We start from the raw sequence: 25,934 nt of genomic DNA on the forward strand, positions 1-25,934 counted from the left end.
GTGCTGTGAGTTGATTGCTTGTGATTAAGGGACTGCTTTTATAATCAGAGGGTTTCAGGTTTGGTTTCCCTAGTAGAGGCACTTCCATGTTTCCTCAGTAACCATTCAGTTATACACACGAATAATGTGAGGACATAAATGTTTTGTAGAGGTTAGTTGTGTGTTCAGTTGTGGGATCTTTCTTGAGTGGTTAGAGTAAAAGATAAAAGGTCTTGAAAAAGGTCAAAGGTTGTGCCCTATTACTGATGCGCCCTTTGGAAAAGTACTTAAACTGAAAGGCTTGTATGTACACCCTGGGTAATCCTAGTGATTGTGAGGCTTTGGGTTGTTAGAAACAAACTGTAGCCTGAGGGGTAACAGCTATCACTGTGTTGACCAGACAGTGTTGTAAGTGAAGTGTTGTATTCAAGTGAAATATTCCTTCAACTGATTTGGAAAGCCAGTTTCACACATTGAGCCACACATTGAAACTGACTATTTATGCACATTTTAAAATCTGCTGGAGTCATGAATAAAGATTCATTAAGGCATTGTTCTGGGACCATCTCAGAGAATTTATTCTCTTCTTTTTATATTTATATGTACACTTTGTAAACTGCTGACCCTCTATATCAAAGGTGAATCTATTGATGGGAAGTGAGTATAGTTCGTAATAACTGTGGCCTATCTGAGATGAGCAAAACCTGACTGATGCATTGTTCATCATGTTGACATTTTCTGCAGTAATTCAGAGGACACAGTGAAACATTTGCAAGCTTTTCAAAATCATTTAGCATTCATGTCACATTAGTCAGGGGTCAAGGATGTATGTGTACGGAGAGTCAGAGAATACTGGGATCTACATCTAGGGTGGATTCAATGTGGAATTTTGTGGCATAAGCACAGAAAGGGCTATACACTGTTACAGGGCTTCTGTACCCATGGTCGATTTGTGCTGGGTTTTTTTTAAAAGTTGCTTTCACATTATCATCAGTAGTGTCTTCCACATCACCCCTGCTGTAGTTACACAACCTTCTCCCTGCCACACGTGTGCCTTTGGCAATTTCAGCCCCACTACTAGACTAAACATGCAAACAGTGTTCATAGATCAGCCTATTGACCAACCACAAAACAGCTTGCATTACAAGATTGTGGCAACGACATACGACGTGCACAGCATGGCCATCTATTAACATATCATTAATGACCTTTGGGTAAGGAGCCTTTTTCATGTCACCTACTGTAAAAGAAAAATGGGTCTGAAAGTGCAGTGTCCCTAATCACACTATCTCTGGATTGTGAAGGATTCATCCCCATGCCTCACGAAGACAAACACTGACTGACACTTCCAGCTACTGAATATCCTCACATGGTTTTTTTGCAAAGGCACTCATTCTCAGCTAATCGGCCTGTTATGGTGATGTCATCCCTTTAATAGCAGTATTTGTCACAGTCTCCCCTGGTCAAGCTGAGAATGTGTCATGCTACTCATAATGCTTGTGTAGTGCTGAGGGTGGGACCATATATGGTGCATGTTGACCGTTGACCTTGCAGGAGCTGCTGGGACCCCATCTTCACTGATTTCTTCTTTTTCGTCTTCCCCCAGCTCTGTGGAAGTCTGAAGGAATTGGGTGGGGCAGCAGAGGGAAAGATTGACGGCCTCTCAGCGCCTGCTGTCATTGGCCATCTGAGTCCAGCCGCACCAGCACACTGTACTGAAATCATTCATCTCTTCATGGCGGACAGCTCATTGCACCCCGCTGCATGGATCTAATCAAGAGTGGAGGCAGATGTATCACCAATCCTGAGATGCTCTTTTCTCTCTTGAATGTCAGATCATTATTTGAATGAATGAGACTCTTCTCATTCAGAAGTTCTTCAAATTGTTTGCAGACAAACAAATAATAAAGCCAGCATTGTACAAATATTAAGTGGAAGGTGATCTGCACACCATCACTGAATAAATGCAATTACAAACAAATACATGACCTAGCATACTCAACACTGTGCACTGTGTTTTTTGATCAGCAGCTGAGTTTGCTTTTCTCCTGTGTGGGTGTTTCATCACTATGTCAGATGTAACAAGTAATTCATCATTTGTGCAGACACCAGGCTGGATCTAAATCACTGTGACCCTGCTTTAAGCACAGTTCTTTTTTTTTTGTCATTTTTCCATTTTCTCCCCAATTTGAAATGGCCAATTCCCCGAATTTTTTGGAATGCCCAATTTGTCATCGATGTTTGGTCCCATTGCACAACCTCCACTGCCAATCAGGGAGAGCGTGGACAAGCACGTGCCCTCCTCTGAGACAGGTGATGTCAGCCGCTGCTTCTTTTCGCACTGCGGTCCACAAGCTAAGCTAGCACAGAGATGAGTCAGAGGAAGACATTTCATATGCAGCTTTGGCACATGGACCACAGGCACCCGATCGACCAGTAGGGGTCGCTGTTGCTAATGGGACCGAAGCCCTGCCAACGTACCCACCCCTATCCCCGGCCAATGTGCTCCGCCTGTGAGCTCCCGGTCACTGTCGGCTAGTGACACGGCCGGGATCGAACCTGGGCCGTATCGTTCAGTCTACACTTGGAACGAGTGTTTTTACCGACTGAGCCACTCGGGAGCCCCTTAAAGCAAGGTTCTGTCTTTTCTGAGGGAATATGAAATCAGCACCGCATACGCAGTAGGAAGGGACAGCACCCACCCCACAGCATCTCTGCATATGGCCAGGCAGGCCCAGGTGAGGCAGCTGGTTACATTTCAACACAGTAGCAGTACTGTCCAGTCAGCAGCTTGCATACCAACAGCTGCATGTTTTAGAGAGATTCACAACACTCTCTCAACTGACAACTCAAATACAAATGCAGAGAAGAATGAGCTCAGCACAAAACATGGTCCAGGATGAAATGAAAAAAAAAAGTAGATTACAGATGTTATTACTTTTACGATTATATAGCAAGGTCACAGTACCTCCAATTACATTACAGTATGTCTGGCAAGCAGATTTCCTTCTCTAGGTCAACTTATGTACAGTAGACAAACATGTTTAGTATTAACATCCATGATGCAGCAATAAAAATGAAATGTTCTACTTTGACAGTCTCAACATGTCTCTTAAGTAAAACTATGGAGTAGGCTACAATGGGGCTCAAATCAGGAAAGTACATCCAGAATCACTGAGCCCAGGGTCGTGAAGTCAGCAGATGAGAACAATAATACTATGTGTTCACATCTCATGACTGCTGCTGAACCCTGGGGCAAGGTGCTTAACCCACAGCTACCTCAGAAAATACCCAGCTGTATAAATGGATAATATGAGAAAATGTAACCTATGTTAACCTATGTAAGTCACTCTGGATAAGAGCGTCTGCTAAATGACAATAATGTAATGTGACGTAAACTAGGCAAGAAAAAAATTATCACTACCTTACAATTCATGACAGTAAGTCATCTGAACTTTGTGTAGTGCAAATAAAACAAGTAATCCTTTCACACAATAGTGGTGTAGGGCCAAATATGGATTATGTTTGAAAGACCCTCAAAGGTTGCCAATGCGGCAGTGGGAACCTTGGATATAATATAGCAGTGTCTAGTTTAAACATTGGTTGATTCTGCTAGTGTTTGTTCATATGATAAAGAAAATGAACCAACTCAGGACACAAATACTTGGGCATATGTAAGTTACAATGCAATATAAACATGTACTTCCATGAACACATTTTTGGAAAATGTGTACATTCCCAATGCAACTGTGATTTTTATTAATCTCTTGGGAAGAATGTAGAAAGAGGTACTTTCTTTGCACACAGAGCTGTCTTAACATACCTGTAAATTTAGCCCTCATTCATCAACTTCAGAGTCTGGACGATCGCATCTTTTGTAGTTCCAGCTCTACACATTGTATGACGACATATAGGCGGTGCTTGACTCTTCCGTGTGATGGAAGCAGGAAGTAAACGGAAGGTCATGTGGAAAACGAAACGGGCTCCCGAAAGAGCTGAGCAGACACAAGAGAGGAAAAAAAACAAGTGTTTAGCTACCAGAAACTCTCGTACGGGACCTGCTGAAAACCAATATCGTATCTAAAGTAAAATGGTTGATAAGGGGTTTTAACTAGTGTATTAAATATATGGAAATAGGTAACGAACTGTTAGCTTGATAGCTAACTATATAAAACAAAACCGAGTTAAGATAGCTAGCTGTCCTGTTAGCTAGAGTCTAACTTGTTAGCTAGCACAAAAAAGGAACTGGACATGTTTGAGAATTTCAGAGAGAGGTTACAGACGGTGCATCAGGACTTTACAACGGGGTTAGTATAATGTTATGAATTTTTGATTAGCAAGCCAAACATATTGTTTGCTTTTTGTCATCTGACAGCATGTGTTGCATGATATAGCTAATAGTTTGATAGCTACTTGGGTATTCTTGCTTGAAGAGGTTGAGTTATAAAAATGATGCATAGTAGGTACCTCTAGAATATTTCTGAAGTGAACGCAGTGAATTAGCAGTAGCCAGTAAGTCTCACTAGTCAGCTTACTAGCTAACTAGTCTAACTAACCAACATCAGACAGTTATCTAAGTGAAAATATGGACCTTAGTTGGTACATAATGTTCGGTGCAGACAAATCACGGAAGCCAAATCGAACTTTAACAGCAATAGCGTTTCTAGATATCTAACATTATTTGGCTGGCTGGTTTTCGCTAAATTGCAGTATCTGGGTAGAAGCTATTTTTTTGTGGAGTTAGGCTTCACTGTGGACTTGGCTAACTGCTTATGTGACTCTATTAGCTAGCTATCTATGTAACGAAAAACGTAGTTGTCTAGCGAGTTAATTGACTCTGATTGCCTAAGCAGCAACTTGTTGGGGAACCAAAAGTGAAAATCTGTCATGTCTTGTTGGATCTATGAAAGTAACGCTATTTTGGTACTACAGGGAAACGACTGTTTTGCATGTTGAAAATTCGTCTTTTTGCATCACGGTCTTGTTGATCAGCAGTCATCAGTAAGGAATGCCATAACATCTGAAAAATGGAGAGAGTAAGACTGAAAAAAATACAAGTAGATCATCTCGTAGGGTAATCAGAATGTAGCTACGTCAACGATGTAAGTTGTCGGAGCTCTGCTATCAAATACGTGGCATGTGTGGTCAAGTATCAGTCAATTACCATGTAAACACAAAAAGATACCGACGATAAAATGCAGGAAAGTGCCAAACTGGTGTACAAAATGATTTTTGATCTCGAAACAATTGGTTTGTGTCGAAGTATTGAGTTGTTTAACACGCAAAACAGGGGTTTATTTTGAGTGCATATTTTAATACAGCTGCCAGTGATTCTAGTTAAGACTTAATTTGTTGTGTTCGAAAACATTTAGACGAAAATTTCGTTTTGAACAGAGTGAATGACATGCACGTGTTAGTAGGTGCTTTGGCAGGTCGTGCAGTTAGTTTGCTTGGGTCAGAAAGTGCAGATTAACATTGAAATTGCATGCTGATTACCTAGGGGCTGTCAAACTACAGTGTCAACTGAACAGAATGCCTAATACATTTACATTTAGCCATGAAGTCTACACTTTTGTACAGAACCATTTACAAAAGTACACAGTAGGCTGCAAGTACACCTACATACAGTATTTTCACATTTACATCTATGATATCACTTTAGCTTTTTACATTTGCAGCCAAGATATACATCTGTTTTTCCCAGAGTAAGCTACTTCCCCTCAAGCATTGTTTATTGGTCCAAACCTTACAAAGATAATGCTACTAACGGGACCTGTCATTTATAAATCTGACATTTAAATGCTTCAGTACCTACTCATATCCAACTATTTGGATAATTTCAGGATAAAGACGCTGAGTGACAAATCGAAGGAGGCCAAAATAAAGAAGACACAGAGGTATGCACTGGGCAGTTTGTTCCCAAAACACATTTTTCTGTACAGGACAGGACATGACGCAGTTCATTCTTTTGTTTGACAGTGTTTATTTGTGCGTATGAGCACCAGTTCTGTCTAACCTGTGTTCTGTGTTTCATCACAGGAGAGAAGAAAGTCCACCACAATACTCAGCAGGGGTGGACTTGCTCAGCCGGTATGTTTCAAAAGGAAACAGTTCCTCTTTTGCACGTTGGACTTCTGTAATACCGTGTAAAAAGAAACCGTAAAACATGAGACCTTTTATATGCTCCACCACTTGTAGTGAAATAGAGTTCACATTTATAGGTAGACTCGGTATTTAGGCATAATCAATATATAATCACATCATAGAAACACTCCACTAAAAAAAAGAAAAAAAATTTGACTTTTGTTTGTTGTTTGAAGAGGGATATTTTCTCATAGTTTTTTGAGTCATATTGCCAAAATGCATATGACAGATTCACATTTATAGCATCACCCAGACACATGAGCTTTTCTCCCATTAGGGTTGTGTTTGTGGAATGTTGTGCTTTTTATCTCAGTAAAATGATTCAGTTCTGTGTATTTAAAAGAGAAGTAATGCAATCATATGGCTTTGTTTCTACTTTTCCAGGAGTCTAATTACATGACTCGGCATGCACATTGCACAGTTATTCGTCTCTCAGTATTATAAATTGAACTGCATCAGAGTAGCACATTTTATATGCCCCCTGTGGGTACCTGTTAACGCTGAGCAGTGTGCTACATGTGTAGCTTCCTGCCAGGTACTTGTTTTTAGTGTGTCAAACTGTGTGGTGATGTTTCTGTGAAAAAATTGTGTTTTTGGCCCGTGGTAAATGTCAGGGAGTCAAAAGGTAAGATTGTGTGTACAATAAGCAACCCTAATATGATGCTGTATTGCCTGGCCCTTGGGGTGCAGCTTGGTTTATGAAAAAAGAACAGACATGGACATAATACAAATCAGCTCTCATTCTGACACAACTCAAGGTAGTCATATCTCTAAAAATAGTTTAAAAAAAGCTTTGCTGACCTTGTTAAAGTCAAGGTACTGCTGTCCAGTGATGTCTAATGATGTCTCATGAACCAAATAATTGGCGGAGCTGTCAGTCTTCCATCAATCATTGACTCATGAACCAGTTGAAAGATGTTGCTCTCCATAGGGAAGCACTGTAATTTTTTTAGATTGGCAACTTGTTGAAACAATATCATAGCTCTGTCTGTTTGAGCCTTTTCCCATGAAAGACACTGACTCCAGTTTCTATAGTCTTAATTTGGTTGCTCATCTCATTTTGAACTGTGAATTGAACACCATCTTTTTTGACCATTAACAAAATATAGACCCTTAACTGGATTATTGCAAGTGACTTTATTATCTGTCAAATTTGCTTTGCCTGAATTACAAGACAGATCTTAATATCAACAAAGGAAAAATTTTAGTTGGTTCTGTTGTCCAGAAATTTCCTTGGCAGCCTAATCACTTTGAATGCAGTATGCAGTTTTTGTCATTTTGACATTGTGGAATGTTCTGCTACAAAGCCCTTACTAATGACGTCACCCTGATGGAAAGGTTCCATAACATTACTTCACAGTAGGATGATTGGAGGCACAACTACATTTCTCTTTTGTGCAAATGGTGGGTAAATTAATATGCTTGAAGGTGCTAGATAGCAGACCCATGTTGTTCCAAGTAACTTGGATGGTGTTCAGTCACAATAATTGTAAGTACACATACACATCATTTTTTTCATAAATCATACAATTTAAATTAGGCCACCTGGTAGTATGAATAATTGAGTCTGTTGATGCTTGCTGTGTTTTTTTTTTTACTCTGCAAACCGGCCTAACCCTGTACTCTGGGAGTGAAAACAAAACATTTCTTTGAATATGGTGCTTTGTATTTTGGAATGCAGAGTCACCATGGTGAGCTGGAGTGTGGAATATCTCTTGTGTGGGGTGCATGTGTGGGTGTTGGCATGCACGTACTGAGAGTATTGACCAAGCTTGTAGTGCACTTGTCCCAGAGATGGTGAGCAGATGAGCCTATCTAGCTCCCTAGCTTAGACAAACTCTGAGGCTTTTCTGATGTCAGACGTTTGTTTTGACCAATGAGTATTGCTTAGCTGTGACAAGCCGCAAGATTCTGCAAGAGCATGTGAAATGAGGCTGCCCTCTGAGAAAATATTGACTGGTAATTATGTTTAAAGCAAGAACCTGAACTGCATCATGGCTGTCCGACGTTCGTGTCAGTCCTGGTCCTGGCTGTTACACAGTGTATTTTATTTCGAGATACATGTACGTTTAGGTCACTTTCCTAAAACCTCTGTCAGGTGAAGCCTTAGTGATCAAACATGGCAGTGTGGCAAGGTGATCTGTTTATTTGTAATGGAATCAAGGCAGTCTGCAATATGACTTTCTGATCCATCAGGTTTTCTTCTCAGGGTTATACAGAGAGGGCTTCAAATGAAACTCGCACTGAGATAAATTTTACCATGTCTTTTTTGCAGTTATGTCAGCTAACTCCACCTGAGGTTTAGTTTGGAGTCGAAGTATGTGAGCATGTGGACATTGGCTGACGGGAAGGTTCGACTTTCTCTTCCTGTAATACCCAATTGTGAGGCCCAGGGTCATATGGAACATTTTGTCCTACCCACCATTTGAGAACTGTTTACTTTTCTTACCTCTTGTGAGCACCAGCCATTGCACAGTGACAGAGGGGATATGTGAGTGACGGTGATGTCATTCAGGCCCACAGCACACATGAGTCCACATAAGTATGCTGTTGTGCACGTACATGAGGCCAACCTCATGGGTGCATGGTTAAAATGTAAGTTTTCCCTCTGTGCTCCAAGCTTATGTTCTGATGAGGCTGGCAGCTGAGAAGGATTGCTGCAGTCGACTGAACAAGCTGAGGATGGCTGAAAAAAAATAGGTTAATTAGTAGGTTTATGCCTCCGGTGGTTGCGCTTGCTGGAGGATGTTTAATTATGTCCAGTCTTTTGTATTCAGCTGTGTAATTTTTTTCTGTTTCCTATCCAATGTCATTAAGGTTTGGCAAATTCAGATTACTGTAGTATGTCTTTGATGTTGCTGCAAAAAACTGAATTTTTTGCATGTATTTTAGCATCAATATTGCAACAAAATAACATTAGTCTTAATACCTGACAGATCTTAGACCATTATGCTGGATTTGGTTTTTATTCGGGTGTATTTGTTCTTCTCTAATTGCATTGAAACCAAGTCTGACAAATATTAAATTAATTTATTTTTGTCTGCTGTTGGAATTCATTCTATTTCCAAGTTCAAAATAAATACAATTGCTTTTTAAAATATGTATTATATGTCTTCATGTTTTATATTTTAAGGAATTACACACTGGTACCAACATGCTGAATCTCCCAGAAAGTGATTTATCAGTGTGCAGACAAAGAGACAACATTTGAAGACCGTGGATCCTCCACATTACATAGTGGCCAAATATTGTAGTTTGATGAAAAGCTTTTGATGGAAGAGATGACTTTAAGGGGTTGCAGAATGTATCATCATGCATGTACAGTTGGCCCTCCCACATTGTGGCTTTCCACATTGCGGCTTCAATTTTTCACGAGTCGGCAACAAACAATTCTGCACTGCAGATGACGTGCGTAGCAGACGAAAAGTAAAGAAAACGTAAAAAAGTTTAGTAAGTCATAATGTGTAATATTAATACATGGTTTGATACCATAAAAAAGTTAAATTTTGTAAAAAGTTGCAAAAAAAAAAAACTGTGGATATCTGTGCTGAGGAACGCCAAAATGACGGACAACGGAAGCCTACCTCAGTTCATCTCGTCTCAGTGACGCGTGTACAACGCAGAAGATAAATTTACTGTACTTGCATGAGAGATTAATGGGTCAGAAAGCAGTACCCTGCTCCAAGGGTCCTAGTCTTCTGTCTTTCTTCTCTGCTTGAACTCATCTTTTCTTAGTAATCTCCAGCTCTGTTGCACCTTGGTGGCAGGGGGACACGGCCAGTGTTGCACTGTGAGTGGTTGTCAAGTGGAATTACTTCCATGGTGTTACTGTTTCATGTATACACTTTACAGGCATTGTTTAGCAAGGTGTAACACTTTTGAATCCCGCTGTCTCTGTCCCTGTTAGTGTTTAATCTTTACTTCCAGACAGACAGGATAAATTGATTGCACCTTTGTTGTGTTAAATACTGAGCATTTGAGAGACACTGATTGAAGTTCAAGGATTATCCCTAATGCTTAATCTGAGAAAAAAAAAATCCAAATGGTAGAAATGAATTGACACATTTTCAAACAATACTGGCACTCAAGTGATGATCAGACGAAAACCCGACTCTTATCAGTCCAAAGATTAAGACATACGGTATACAGAATTTGGGTTGTGTTAACAGCATGTTGTTTGAAAAATGTAGGCCACTGTTTTCTGGCAGTGTGTCAACAATCCTTTTTAAGGTTTAGGTTGCACATGGGTGTTTGAGAGACATAATGAAAAATGTCCATAATTGACACTGTGATTTAAAAAAGCATGAAAGAGATTCACAAGTCATGGCTGTGGGCTAAACATTAATTTAAGTGCATGGTGTTATTTTCTGTATTTGGAATACAAGCTCTGTCCTATTTTATTGACAGAGATGATTGTGTGTGTGTGTGCTTGCATGCATGTGTGTGTGTGTGTGTGTGTGTGTATACACAATCCATAATACAACATTGTTACCATTTTTGAACAGAATAAGGAAATATGGTTGCCTTTTCTGTCAGGTTACTGTACAGACTAGACAACCTTAGGCAATGAGGTGAAATGAAAACATAGCTAAAGGCTAATTTACGAAATGTATCTCAACACAGCAAAGTGTTTTTTTCCCCACACACTCAAGTGTATCTGCAGAGATTTACTGTTTTGACAGCTCACACACTTGATTAGATAGACCGTGGGTCCGGCTAACACAATCAATGATTACTATTACTTGATATGTCTTATATGCTCTCATGCTAACTAGTTGGCAGTGCAGGCTGCAGTTTGATTGCCCAGCCAGCAGGCTGACTAGACAGTTGGCAGCTATATGGCACAGCAGGATTAAATTCTTCTTAAGTGACATCCATACATGTCTGTTTCTGATTTTGTTCCTTGTAATCTATTCATCCCACCTTCTATCACTTACCGTTTATAGTTTGTTATTAATCTTTCAGTTTGCAGGTCTGCAAAGCTCTGGATGTCATGTCTGCTGCAAAGTCATAAACATTCTGATTCTGAGATTTCAACCTCTGAGTTTTTGTGCTAATTAGTCCTAATTCCTGTGAGTTCCGGTTACTGTAATGTAAAAGGGACTCGTGGTCATGTGACTCATGTAATCTTGATTTTTCAAGAATCGTTTGTGGTTACACAAGGTCTTACTAAGCTAAGAGCAGTCAATGTAGTGGAAGTAGTGTGGAGCTTTTGTAATGATAGAGCTTTTGTAAAGATGCTTAATGGTCAGACCAGCATTTGACTGCATTACCTAAAAATGGTCCCGGAAGCGCTTGAGTTGACTTGTTCTTCTGTTCTGCAGGTATGAAGACACCTGGGTGACCCTCCACAAAAGAGCTAAAGAATGCGCAAAAGCAGGAGAGGTGGGACCTGTTCATAACCGGATCTGTGTCATTTCTGTTGTCTTTACTATGGCTTGTAATAGTGCTCGGTCACAGCAAGGACTGGATAAGTAATAAGATGTAACACAGCTGTGGTGGGGCTTTTATCTGAGGTAACACCAGAACTGCAGCAGTGTCTCTGTGGGGCTGTTTGAAACATGTTGGAACACTAACAGGTTATAGCTGCAGGTGAGACTGGATTGCACTTTTGCCTAGATCTCTGAGAATCACTTTCAGACCCTTTCAACGGCCTCTCCACCATATGGCCTACAAACTCAGCTCATGGAGGCCAGCAGGTCAAGTGATTTCCCTCTTACCCAGTTTCAGTACTGTGGAGTATCCTCACTGCAGCGCATTGTGAATCATCCAATGCCTCTTTGTTTGAGGGGAGGGGGCATCTTTATGGGAATACCGTCTTGGGATCCCGTGTCAGATTACGAACCGCTTCACTGTGATTTATGAATGATGACTGAGAATGTCAGCAGCCCTTGATCCTGATGACATTTTGATAAAATGAAATGTCTTTTGCATGATTCATACAAAATGAGGTCACAAAGTCTAGAGAGACTCATATATCATTTGTATGAGTTTTGCATTAAACCATTCTTCCTGTCAGTTTTTAGAATCTAAGGTATCAGATACTGCTAGGCCATTTTTAGAGCCAGGGCAACAGGTAGTAGTGTTGACCCGTTGTACTGCGCTCACTCGAGCAGACGGTGGACGGAGAGGTGGTGATGCTGTCAGCCCACTGGGAGAGGAGGCGGACGGCACTGATCGACCTTCAGGAGCAGCTGCAGCAGATCCCAGCTTTCCTCACTGACCTGGAGTCTGTCACCTCCCGCATTGGTAGGTCTCATTATCCCTCTTTTTCAGAGTCTAAGCCCTCTACCTTCTGCCTGTGAGTTTGAGTGTCTGAGTCTCATGGGTCAGGAGAGAGGACTGCAGCCCAAAATTCAGTGATATAGCTGCCTGTTTCCCGAAGTTAAAATAAGGGACCTTATAGTAGGATATAACTGCAGTAAGCTGCTTAGTCTCGTGCTCTTTGATGCAGTGGTATTCTAGCCAGCAAATGTGCTGGGTGCTGGTTGCTGTGTGGAAATTGTGATGGCAAGGAGAAATAAAATGAGTGTGTTTGGCTGCTACTTCTCACAGGAAGCCCTGTGGTTCAGACAGAACGCATCTACTTTATTTACACTGCAGTGTTATTTTTCTGCGTTATTTTTTCATTATTCAGCTGTCGCTCTGCTCTGGTAGTTGTAAGAAGAGGGCTTGGTCCACTCTGACAGGGGACTGTTTTTTTTTTTCTTTCTTCCTTGAGGGACCCCTCCCCACGCGTTCTTCTCGCCCTCGTTCGCAGTGCTGTCTGGCACGGACTGACGGGACGGGTCAGGAGTGGACCCCTGTGGGGGTTCAGCTGGCAACAGGACCATCGCAGCTGCCCTGTGCCAACTGAGTCTGGCAGCACCAGTGGGGGATTTGCGGAGAATTAGACACACTCCAAAAAGCCATGACTAACCCCTGCATTCTCCCTCCTGTTTTACTTCAGAAACAAAGCCAGTTGGGGAAAGCTTTTCTGTTTCTGCATAAAGGATGCACTCATAGCTTGGAACAAATTGCATGTGATTATTATGCATTTGTCCATTATTTCCGTGGCATTAGAAATTTAGGAGGTGCGTGGCCCCTACCCCTCATTCTGTAGCTTTTTCAGGTTCAGGAAAAAAATGAACACCAGATTCAAGCAGAGCTTCTTCTCAAAAAGGTTTCTGTTGGAATCAGAAACACCCAGCAGATGTTGCCCCAGGAATGATTTACTCCATGATGGGTGCTGGTGGACACTCTCTCCATCTCTAAACACTTCCTGCTGGTTCACCAGATGTCCACCAGGTTGCAAAGCACAGTATGGAAGGATCAAAAATTAGGCTTTATTTTTAGTAGTTCTGCGAGGCGTTCATCACAGCCTTATTTTTAGCCAGCAGTGTGGTGTAGGGGAACTACAGAAGGTTGTGGGTGCAGTAGGAAGGCTGTGGGTTTGAGTCCATGGGACTGCCATTACATCTTGGAGTAATATGCACACTTGATGTTGCTTTAGTATGTCCAGCTATATATAGGTATAGGATCCTGCTATGCAACATAATATAGCTCTGGATTGGATTGGATTGTGAATATCTTGCTAGAGATGGTCATGGATAGTATTTTTTTTACAGAAGAAGGATAATTAGAGGGCATGTCAGTTGTAGTTTGAATTTAAAAATGCAGCAGTCCTTTTCTGGGTCAGCGCAGTGCACATTCTGTTAAACAAATGTGAAACTCCAGGCAGCTTCCTCAGAGTACGAGCCACAAAGGATTATTTTTAACAATGTGACGCTTTGACTGCTCTGTGGAGAACCATGATTGTTCCTCCTGCAGGCTATCTACACTTGTGTTACTGCTGTTTACCAATCAGATCACGGTCAGACAGTGTTTCCTGTTTTTTTTTAAACCCTAAAACATTACTGTGCTCATAAAATGTATATTCAAGGCAATGCAGCTCCAATGAAAGTGAGGCACATTTTGTGTGACCATATTTTCATGCTAGAAATCATTAAAAGATTTATTGTTGATTTGATTGGTCGACTAGAATGTTGAGAGACTAAAGCAGCATAGGTTAGGGTAAGAATCTTGCTGGGAAACAGATCTGCAAGTCCTCTTCCATTTATTGCTAAATTCCTGATCCGTTGTAGACTATGATAAACATATTGTTTACCTATGCTGTCTTAGCGGGCATGCTGGCATTGTTTTAATTAGATAACTTAGATGTACAGCGCCCCCTTTGTGCTGTTCAGGCTCACTGCAGCTTCTGTTATGGGGAGAAGTGCACATGGAGACACAGTATGCCTATAACAGCCTCCTACTCTGGCTGGGTGGAAGATTGGACACATTTCTGCTTTATTGAAGCGCAAGTGTGAAGTAGTAATTAGGAATCCTGGGTTGTAACCAGACAGTCACAGGTTTAAGTCCTTGGTGGGGAGCTGCTGATGTACACTCTTTTGAGTTATTGAGCAGAGAGGTAGTACGAAGGCAACTTCTGTGATGTCAGTGAAAATTGAAAGGGTAATATGGCATGAGGCTGCTAATTGGATGTGTCCAGACTGATAGGTATTACAGAGACGGGCAGGTAGCAGTCTCTTAGCCATTCGGCATTATTACTGTGCATGTGTTAAGCATGGGTTTTAGTTTTTAGGAGTATGTGGGTCAAGTTTATTCTTCTTTTTTCAGCTGTGTAAAGAATGTAAGATAAAGACTTCAAATGAAAAGATGAGAGGTCAGGTCGTAAGCATTTAGTAGAGCAGTTGATGTCCACACCTGGTCCTCATGGTCTGTAGTCCTCTGGGGCTTAGAGGCACCTTTCGTCCAGCTGCTGATTATCACCAGGAACAACAGGGAATTATAATTCCTATTCAGCAAGAGGCTCTGAGTCATTACATTCCTCACACGGAACTGGACTGGTCTGCAATAGATCATACGTGACGGGAGCAGAGAAGTACAGAAATTACTACCCAATGTTTCTGCTGCATTCACAGTTGACCTCGGCATTACAGCAATACCGAATGAAAATATTAAAATATGTTTGGGGGCAGCAGGGTGGTATAGTAATAAGTGCAGCTTGTAACTCAAAGGCTGTCAGTACTGCTACCCGCAGGTGCATTTTTGTTGCACCCCTGGTCAAAGTACTTTATCCAAAATAGTCTCAGTAAAAGCCCAGCTGTATATATACATATAGGAACTGTCATGCATGTACGTTGCTCTGGATAAGAGCATCTCTGTTAAGCAACTGAAAGTAAGTCTGGCCTCAGGTAGAATACACATTTAGAAGTCTGTGCTTTCCTTTGCGACTCCACTAGGGGGCACACAAACACATAATTACCCCATGCTTCAGAATCAGAATCAGGTTTTATTGGCCAAGAATGCTTTTACACATACAAGGAATTTGGACACCAGTTCCAGTGTCTCTCCTAGTGCTTTCACACAATGTCAGTGTGACAACAACAAAGACCATCCAACAACAGTGGTACAACAAACAACAGTAGTGCATGACACTTACATGGAGTGGAGTAACGACGGAATGAATGAGGTATTTCAAAATAAATATGAACACATACCGTACAATAAGTTAAAGTGTAAATTAGTGCAGGCTGTGGGTCTTCCCAACAATTTTTAGAGACAACTATTGCACTGCTTTATACTGCACAATGAGTATGAGATAAAGTGTACCTGAGTGCAGGCTATGGATATGTATAACTGTAGTTGTACAACTGTTGCAGTGTGAGCACGCAGAACAGAGATTCGGCTGAAACGTTGTCAGTTTAACAGTTCAAGAGTGTGATGGTGTGTGGGAAGAAGCTATGCCGGTGGCGGCTTGTTTTGGTGGATAGTGATCTGAAGCGCCTGCCAGAGGGAAGGAGTTCAAATATGTGGTGGCCAGGATGCAAGGGGTCAGCAATGATTTTGCCTGCCCATTTCCTGGCTCTGGTATTGAAAAGATTTCGGAGTGTGGGCAGGTTAACTTCAATGGTCTTTTATATACTTGCTTCTGGCTACTGACATAGGATGAGTGGTAGTCCTAGAATTCAGCATTATTGTAGTGCTCCTGTCCCTTCAGGTTATGTCTTCCTTGCTAGATGTCAAGCCTAGACTTCCAGGTGTACTTCAGACAGTGGGTTACAGGATGACAAAATGTATAAAAGTTAATTGATTGCACTATTTCTATGTTGTGTTACATAATGAATATATCATCTTCAAGTAACAACGCTTGTTTAATTCAAGGCATCAAAAAATTGTCTTCAGTAGCGATTTTGTTTCGGGCCATTTGAATGATTCTGTGTGCTGTCGTGGGAGCATTTTCACTTACTGTTTTTGGTTGCATTCCCATCATGTTAGCCAGGTGCAGCTTTGCTGTATGTACACAAGGGGGCAGCATACTGCTCCATGTTGTCAGCCTCAGATGGGATATGTTATGCTGCATGCAGTCTAAAATTTGTTCGTTAGGGGAGTGCTCTCAAGCAGTATGACAGGCTCCATGATTGTGGGCTTTTAATTAGGCTCGGCCAGGCCTTCCTGACACTCAGCCAAGTCTAACCCTTCATTTTCTCTGTGTGGGAGGACGGCAGGGCCATGAAATATCAGAGACTTCACTGTATGGAGGCTGTGCCCACTGTTTTAATTATGCCATGCAAGATTTCTGAAAAAAGACACAGACTGCTAGGGGAGAGATGAAGAACACATGGTCTGATTGGTGGTGGCTGTTATTATTATGATTATTAGTAGGATTAGTATTAGTATTAGCAGAACTGGTATTGGTAATAGATGAAGAGGCACTTTCTTTATTGTTAGTATCATTATCATTCAAGTCATTTTCATCATTTTCTTGTACTTTCATTAGTGAGAGCAGCAAATTGTGGTAACTGTGGTACTTGGCCAGGGTAGCCACACTACGGTTACAGTGATAAAGCTCCTTATGACAGAATGGCACCAGTGAGGGGAGAAAAAGGAGTGAACACATGGCTGTAAAGACGAGAAAGTGTGTTTCAGAGGTGGAAAGCAGGCTGTCAAGCAGAGCCACAAATCAGCTGTCGTGTGAGTGGAAGCGAGGTGAAATGGCGAAGCGAGACGCCGGGTGCCAGTCTGTACCAGGCTGCATCCCGCACTCGCGTGCTTTCCCCATGCATCTCCTGCTCTGTTGCGTAACACCTGACCCACTGACCCCTGACATCTGCCCCCCCCCCGTCTCACAGCACAGCTGGAAGGGGACTTTGAGGAGATGGAGAGCCGTCTGCTGCATCTGGAAGACCTGTGTGACCAGTGTGAGCAGCAGCGTGTCAAACACTACCACATACTGCAGCTGGAGAACTATAAGAAGAAGAAGAGGTACAGTAGCGCCGCCCTGTTGGAAATAACCATGTACTACTATGACTACTGCTATTATTATTACCGCTTTAATATCTTAGTATGTATACATACAGTATGTATACATCCTTATCCAATGTTACTGATGGGGCATTAAGAACCACAATGCAAGACAGCAGTGTGAAACAGTTTGGGAGAGGCTGCAAACTGATCTCAGAATTTGATGGTCACGCATATGGTGAGTTAATAAACTGCGTAACATTCAGTCAAAGACTGAAAGAAAGAATCCATCACAATTCCAAAGTTCATATAGTCACGATCATTCGGGATCCATATTTTTTTAATAATTTTTTTTTACTGCTACAGTTGGTTCAGAAGTCCAAACTAGCTCCATTGTAACTCAGATTTATATTAGGAACGCAGAGGAAAAATTTGAACAGCCACTGGGACCCATGAAACTGAATTGTTTAAGACAAAAGAGCTGTTGTTAACCCTGACCAGACCTGATCATCAGACTGAATTGGGTGGGGTTAGTTAAGGAAAGAAAGGCAAGGGAAGCGGTGGGACTGGGAGTAGAACGAGGAAGCAGTCATCAGGTGTGTGTAACCCCTTGCAAGTGTGTGGCAATATTGACAAAGCAATCTTGTGGCCCTGAGGTTAATCTCCCTTATCCTCTTTGCTGGCTAACTGCAGTCTCCATCTCTATGCTCTGTAGCTAGCCCTCTGTAAAGGGATTTCCATTTTACTAATTAAATGCAGGAAGAAAAGACTTCTCTCCAGAGAGCTTTGTGTTTCTCTCTGTCTCTCTGTTTTTTTTCTCTCCCTTTCACAGTCTCTCTTGTGCTCTCTTTCCCTCGTGGTTTCTCCTGTCCACTTGCAGTCTGTCGTACTGACTCTCTTCCTGTCCCTCCAGCAGCGTCTTCTGGTCACCCTGTCTGTCTCTCATGGTCTCTCTCGCAGTCTCTGTGTTGCACATTTGGCTTTTTTCGCATCTCACATTTTCCTGTGCCCTCTCATATGTCTCTCCCTTTGTGGCTGAGGCTGGTTGATCACTCCTTTCTGGAAATCTCACCTAAAAATAGCATGGAAGGAAAAGGCCAGACAAAATGGTGTCTTTAAGGTTGCTGGAAAGAGTGGAGTCTGCTCGAGAAGCACGAAAGAGCTCCTCATGTCTGAAGCTTTACTCAGGGCACTATGAGGTTCTGCATCATGAACTACCAATTAATTGGCCTTTCCTAGAGGCTGTGTAACATCAGTGCGTTTCTTATTCTGCTTCCTCTTCTCATGTCATTTTGGAGACACCCTTATACCTCGTGTACCCTACGATATGTGGGAAAAAAAGGATAACACCATTTGAAGATTTTACAGTACGTCTAGGTAGAAGTAAATTGAGTAAATTTGCCTGCAGGGAATTAAATGCAGTTCAGATTAAAAATCTGTCAAGCGTCAGCGAGTGAAATCTTTCAGAATATTCATAGATCGCCTACCATCATCTTGTTGGTGCAGCTGGCAGCATCATGCACAGCACAAATACGCTGAAACACCTCTGGCTCCAGCAGTAGCCGGTGGACCAGAACTGCATCTGAAAGCGGAGTCCTGCATAGAAGCATCCCTGCAGCTCCTATTACTTAACTGTTACTTAAAGAAAAGTAGGTCGCGTGCTCATGGTAATAACATGGACCAAGTGCAGCTTCACTGCATTCAAACCTTTTCCCTGCTCATTTCGTGTCTCAGCTGCCTAATGTAAATATCAGCTCAGTCGGCCATACTGCAGTGACCCCCTTCCAGTTCTGTAATCAGGAGAGAGATAGTCATAGGTTAGTTATTTGCATATATGGGCCTTTGCATGTAAAAAGCTCCTATTTTTATAACAAGATTTCCCCTCGTTGTAGTTGTAGGTCCTTGGAAGGTCCAGTTTTGTTAAATGTTTTTGTTTCAGTAACAGCTGTGGTCCAAGCAGATATCCCAAACTAAGGAGTGCTTTATTTTTTTCAGCATAATTGAAATTGAAATGTTTCCCTTCTACTTTAAAGGGATCACTGCCAGTGGCTTGACATTGAGCAGTTTGAGCTTGTTAGCTTGTAAAGTATAAGGAAAACATAGATGCCTTCTCCATCACAGACAAGAATAATCTAGTAAACGTATTGGATTCTATAGTTCATCTGATTATAATCTTAGCAGACAGAACAGCACAAGAAACTTTATGCAAAACTCTAGTTTTAGAAGTCTAACCACCAAATCCATTTCATTGAACAGTCTGTGTAAAGAACCTTATCAATATATATCAGAACTGATGGACGCAGAAAGAAATTAAAGGAAAGAGTGTAGCTATGTATACTAATAAACAGAACATCAGGCGTTTCATTTGAACATCACGGTGGGCAGCTGACCAGCAATTGGACATCCATATGAGGCGCTGCAAGGCTTCATCCAGATTCACAAGGAGTAAACTACAAAAATTTAACATTCTCAACGGACTGCACTTTACACTAGATCCTGATGTGCGGGATGGGAACTGTAATATTTCTATTTATATTTTTTATGTGAACTGAATAGCTCTGGCCTTAGAAGTAGAGGATACAGGAAAATGAAGAACAAAAATCCAGGATCTGAGAACCGTTTCTGCACCAGCCTGGTAAACCCTGGTAGTCTTGTTAGTACTTTACACATCCATGATCCATCTTAACACTGTCACTGGGGTTAATTTGCAAATACTTGCAAATAAACTTTCAGGAGAACTCTTGAAGTCTTTCTTAAGGAAGGTATACTTTTCCAATGTACATGTTTTTTGTGTGTTATTGTTATTTTTTGTGGGGGTTTTTGGTCCTGTCAAGCAAATCCTTCATGTGATGCCTAACTGTATGTAATTCTAAGGTATTCCATTAGGATATCCTCTGTCCGTTGACCAGCACAGTTTGGCACATATCATTGCTTCTAAGAATGCTATTACTCTGGGTGATTTGCTCTCTGTTGCATCACTCCCCTTTCAGGCTGCATCTGCTAGAACTTACTTTTTTCAATAATGTAACTCTGTGAAGTATTATGGGATGCTTTAAAAAAAAAAAAAAAAAAAAAAAGTACAGCATCAAATAAAATATCACTGATTGAACATCACTCCCTGAGCTGGGACTCAGGGCCACAGCCCATGGGTCACATGGCCAGTGTGCTAGGGCAGTGTTTCCCAGTGAGTGCTGGTTTGCATTTCAGCTGAGCTCTCAGTTAATCCAGTTTGACTGAGCTGTTCACAGAGTTGAGATTTGCCTGAGATGTGTGGTACTTGAACAAAAATTTGATGCACATTTTTAGATTCCAGACTAGTGGATAAGACACATTCATTATTCTAATTAATTTGTTTTTAGGACGCATCAGGATTAATCAGCTGAATACAAAAAAAACACAAAGGTAACCTTTTACATTTTAGTAGCATTAACACATCTTGGCCAAAAACACATTTATTTTTGTATGTAATGAACTAGTGGTAGATAGCTATCAAAGAAATGCCTAATCCAAATCAGCATACAGTTAACAGCTGAGTTAAACAATATTAATTGAGTGCTCAGTTAGGGTAAAAAGCAGCACACAGTGGGTCCCTCCAAATCAGGCTCAGTAAGCAGGTTGTATAGACTCCACACTGCTGATGTCAGCCTTATTATTGAAATGGCCTCGGGTCAGTGTAACTCAGTGTTAACAGTGTGTTTCTACAGCAGCACCCAGCATTTTCTAATCTAACAAGCTTCATTTGACCCCGCTGACTTGCCTCTCCTGGAGTTTATTAATATTCTCGCACACCAGCCTGCGGGCCAGATGTGTTTATCCCTGCAAATTAGTGCAAATCGAGCCAGGAATGCCACTCTGCCCCTGCGGAAACAGTGATGCTTCACAGTGAAGGAACCGAGGAGCCCCTTCAGATTTTGAGAGGGGAGACGAGGTGCTTTTGTAAAAAGGTTTTGGGGTCGTTCCATTTCATTCTCCACGCTCAATTGTTACAGGGCGAGGCAGTTGTCTCTCCGCTCCAGTGAATTTGGAGGCTGATTCGCAGAAAAGGCGCTGGGTTACTCATGTTTTATCCACAGTGAAGGATTATGGGAGACTCATCCTCTGACTGGAACCAAAATCGAGATTTGAATACTGAGAGCCGGTCTCCCTGAGTGTGCCTTGACAAAAGTGAATCTGCCCCTACATTCTTGACATTGTTGAGCGAGAGAGAGGGGTGGGGGGTATTCCATGCTTCTTCACAGGCACACCTGATACACAGGGTGGGCTCTTGGGTTCCAAATGAGGGGTTGAAATCAAAGCTGTCCAGCTGTTTGAACAAAACAAGTGGCACAGATGGACATCCTCAGTCATGAGGCTTATTCAGTTTTCCCATGTTCTACAACAAATTGTGAGACAATCCACTCCAGGAGGCTGTGTGACAACACTAGCTTATTCATTATTAGTACCAACAGGCACAAAAAAGGAGGTTCTGGTGGGCAACTCCACCCCTCTGTCTCCAGTTTTGTTTGCGTGGCATAGTTTTGATTCAAGCCTGTAATCCCGTGGATTTTAGGCTTTCACTGAATGTGGAAATAAAAGCATAAATTTGCAATAAAAGCTGCAGTGTACTGTTACCTGGCAACCATCTTTCATTCCATTCTTCAGTAAAATTCCAGTTTACACAGTTTACCCTTAGACAGTGCTCCTGTTGGGCCATGACTCCATTTGCTGTCATCTTCTAAAACAGCATTAAAAGGTACACACTTGTAGTCGTTATGTGACCATAAAATAAAATTCATCAAATATTCAGCCATCACTAATTAGTGAACAAATCAGTATTCAGACACATGTAAGTAAACAAAAAATAATATCAAGAAGAGAACATTCTCACATCTTTCTTACCAGTGTGGATCATAGACAGCCAGTTAATCATGTAAGGAATAACCCACAGCAAGCTGTGACTGAAGCAGAGCCAGCAACACCTCAGCACAACTGAGAGTGGCTGTTCCACTTATGACATGGCTACTTGTTATTGGAATAAAGATGCACATATTTAACAAAGAGATTTACATTTTTCTGCTCCATTAAGCCCCGTACACACTAGAAGAGACTAAGCAACGAGAGACCATGGAATGTTAATGAAATTCGGTGACTTGCAGCGATGTCAGGCGAAATGACAGTTGGCAACGCAAAGGGGGAGGGTTCCGAGTTAAACTAATCTCAACTTTGAGGCAACGCGATTGAGGTGACTACCAAAGGGAACGAAGGATACCTTTGAGTGACAGATAACGCCAACACTGAGTTCCCCAAACGTTTACCACAAGGTGACAACGTCCACGACTTTGGTTCCTACCGCTACGGCTTTGGTCTAAAAACTGTACTATCTGTGAACTAAAAGAAATTAAACGTGGGTGTGTTGTCACTGTTGAAGCGTAGCTCTGTCCATATGCATACACTAGTGATATATTTATGGTCTTATAGAATTAGCCAGCTACTGTTTGTTTCACTCGGAAACATTTGGGGTGGGAAATATACAAGAGGGATACCTAGGCAACCACAGCCTGGAATGTCCACTAGCGACCAACTGTCAGCAACAAAGTGATGGGCGATGAGTGAATTGCTTTAAATGTGGACGGGCCTTTACTCTACTGCTCTAACTGCATTGATGTGAACCAGTGACCTCCTTGTGGTGTCTCCTCCAGAATCCTCTGGAAGGATTGTTGGGACAGTGCACAGAGATGTGTACGCATGTTTCTGCATCTGTTCTCAAGGAGGCTGGATTTAAAAGTCACTCATTTGGGGGCAGACATTAGCTGTCCACTAAAATGTGTCGATGTTGGCTAGATAAGTTACTGTCAAGTCAGCATTTTGTGAAATGTCAGTTAGATTTATACTTGTAAAGTATATATATATATATATGTATATATATATATATATATGTATATATATATATATATATATATATATATATATATATATATATATGTATATATATATATGTATATACATTTCAAACTCATAATTTCAGCAGTGTTATGTTATAGCTGTGCATTAAATGTTTTTGCAATGCTGTTGCTAGAAGTAAATAAACATCCTGTCCACCAATCAGCATCTGTTATTTTTCCAAGCTGTGATGTAACATCATGATATTATTCCTGAATGAAGGTTCTTTGTTTAAAGTATGGTAAACAACATGAAGAAGCTTTTCATCCCCAAACATTAATGTCCATACCCCCAATAATAGCTTTGGATGTTAGGTGAATTACCTTTATACAACACACCTGGGAGACATGAATAATTTCTCTCTCACATTCTAACATCGTATCCTTTCTACTTCCACAGGAAAGAGCTGGAGTCCTTCAAAGGTAAGAGACCTGTCTGAGGTTTTCTTCTGCTCTGGAGATGACTGATATCTGCTGACATTTCACAAATGTGCAGGTCTCTTCAGTACAGCTGTCCTTTGTGAGCGTCCTCCTGCTTTCTGTCATGGTAATCGGAGACCTTTGTTGGCTTTCAGAAAGGAAGAGGAGAGTAAAAGGCTCTAATGTGTTTGCCTCTAGGAAGGTTTATTACTCAGGTGTGCTACAGATGGCAGGGGATAGCTATGTCACTCAGCTCTTTGCTTCAGGCCTTACTGCATTTGTTGTGCACAAAGGATTCTTCAGCAGTTAATATCCCCATATGAGAAATGACACACTTATGTGGTGCACCCACAAAATTGATTGATTATGGACTTGTGTGATTCATGGTGGAAGCTCTCAGTTTTAGCGAGACTGTTATTCATTCAGACCTGAGGTGCCCAGTACAGCTATGGGTAACAGTCTAATGTTTTCTGTTGATGTGTTACTGTAAAATTTTCCTTTCCTCATAACTTAGGAATGGAGATCATGTACCACTGAGGATGTATTGTATAGGAAAATATCAATACTTAAAATATATAGGGAAATTAATAATTACATTTTTGAGATACTTATGCTTTACCTATAAATAAACATGCACTATGCTTCTGATGCCAGAAAGAAAAAAATGACTCATTTTCCCTCAGTTAATTCATATTCCAACCTTAAAGATGCTATGGTCCTCAGATGAATGCAAACTGAGTGAATTTGAAAGTGGTTTCAAAAGGTGTTGAACACTTACGATGAGGTATTTTCATTGTCTCTCCTATTTTAGCTCATTGAATCAGGAAAGTGCATGGGTCATTTCTTTCATATTTAATGTACTTTTGGCTAAAGAATACAACCTGTTGTCACTGTACATCTTGGTACAGGTGGTCCTGCTCAAGAAGTAAAGAATACAGAGACACACACAACAGCCACATACTTTACACGCATTCTGTTACAGTCATGCAACAAAGGAATAGCCAAAGATTTTTCCAAATAAATAAATAGTCTTAGAGCTGTCAAATGCCTTGGTAAACCATTCCATATGTCTGCGTCAAGCTTTTATGTTTTCTCTGTTCTCAGTATTTGACGTCTAATTACAACTGGACCCTCTCAGCTGAGGGTGTTTTCGGTCAGAATGATCAGGAGCCATGATTGTCTTTTTAACAGAAAACAGGCTGTGGTTCTATAATGGGATAAAGAGACAGTGATAAAAGGACAGTACAACAGAAATGAAGTTCACACCAATTTCAGTTATCATTATGCGTCTTTCTGTTCTGATGTTGTGGCTTTTGTGAAAACTATTTAGTCCTTGACTGTAATTTCCTTGTAATTAAATATGTTCTGCAGTGCTGTGGTGAGTTGTGAGGAATGGTGGATTGCCGCCCACATTTCCTTTTGGCCAGAGGGATCCCTTTCAGAGCATGCTTGCGTGTGGTTGGTCTCATAAGATGAACAATGGGGAATCTTCAGAATGTTCAAAATGAGGAAGACCATTTATAACCCTTCAGACAATGAATTTGAATACATGTTAATGCAGATGCTATGGTGAGCACCCCCCCCCCCCCCCCCACCGCTTGTGTGCATTTTTGCATAATGCGTACCTAACCTCCACATATACCTCTCCCAACTGACATGAGTTTCTATAAAATGGGGCTTAGCTACAGGCACAGGGGTAAAAGGCAGAAAGAAAATGAGATGTACATACAAATGAAATGTACATACAAAGGACAAGGGGTCTGGGGACTGAGAAGACCATTGTAGCATTAATTTGCTAGAAATCTACATCATAATGTTAAATTATTCTTTTTATACCAGAGTAAAGGTGGAGTAAAGTCAAACATGCTGTGCTGTGTTTTTCCTCTATAAAGAAATGATAGTCTTTGTGAATTTTAATTGCAATTTTTTATTTTCATATAGTTGTCAAGACAGCCAACTAGATGTCAAATAGGAGCTCACCGCAGAAAGCTGACCAAGCTAGCACGTTAGCTTGTTTTAGACTTCCTAACTTAAGCCTGCCTCCCTTAGCCGGCTACACTGTGGGGCATGTGGGTATCTCATAGTGGTAAACGTAAAGGCGTCAGCAAACCAAAGAGCTCTTCCGCCGTGTTAGAAAGATCAATATTTAAACAACAAACGGTGCATCGTGAATTCCTGTCATCCACT

The 25,934-nt window shown here is 41.3% G+C and overlaps 1 protein-coding gene across 2 annotated transcripts in view; it reads left to right on the forward strand.

Moving 5' to 3' along the window:
• The first annotated feature begins 3,952 nt into the window (after window positions 1-3,952).
• dtnbp1a (dystrobrevin binding protein 1a) overlaps window positions 3,953-25,934 on the forward strand; it is a 55,219-nt gene continuing 33,237 nt past the window's right edge. For both annotated transcript variants that reach the window (XM_036538809.1, XM_036538810.1), the window contains exons 1-7: window positions 3,953-4,286; window positions 5,823-5,876; window positions 6,019-6,069; window positions 11,448-11,508; window positions 12,240-12,372; window positions 17,298-17,430; window positions 23,728-23,750. In XM_036538809.1, coding sequence (XP_036394702.1) covers window positions 4,231-4,286; window positions 5,823-5,876; window positions 6,019-6,069; window positions 11,448-11,508; window positions 12,240-12,372; window positions 17,298-17,430; window positions 23,728-23,750 — 511 coding nt within the window. In that variant the 5' untranslated portion in view covers window positions 3,953-4,230. The remainder of the gene's footprint in view (window positions 4,287-5,822; window positions 5,877-6,018; window positions 6,070-11,447; window positions 11,509-12,239; window positions 12,373-17,297; window positions 17,431-23,727; window positions 23,751-25,934) is intronic.

The sequence above is a fragment of the Megalops cyprinoides genome, chromosome 10, assembly GCF_013368585.1.
Source record: "Megalops cyprinoides isolate fMegCyp1 chromosome 10, fMegCyp1.pri, whole genome shotgun sequence".
Taxonomy (NCBI): domain Eukaryota; kingdom Metazoa; phylum Chordata; class Actinopteri; order Elopiformes; family Megalopidae; genus Megalops; species Megalops cyprinoides.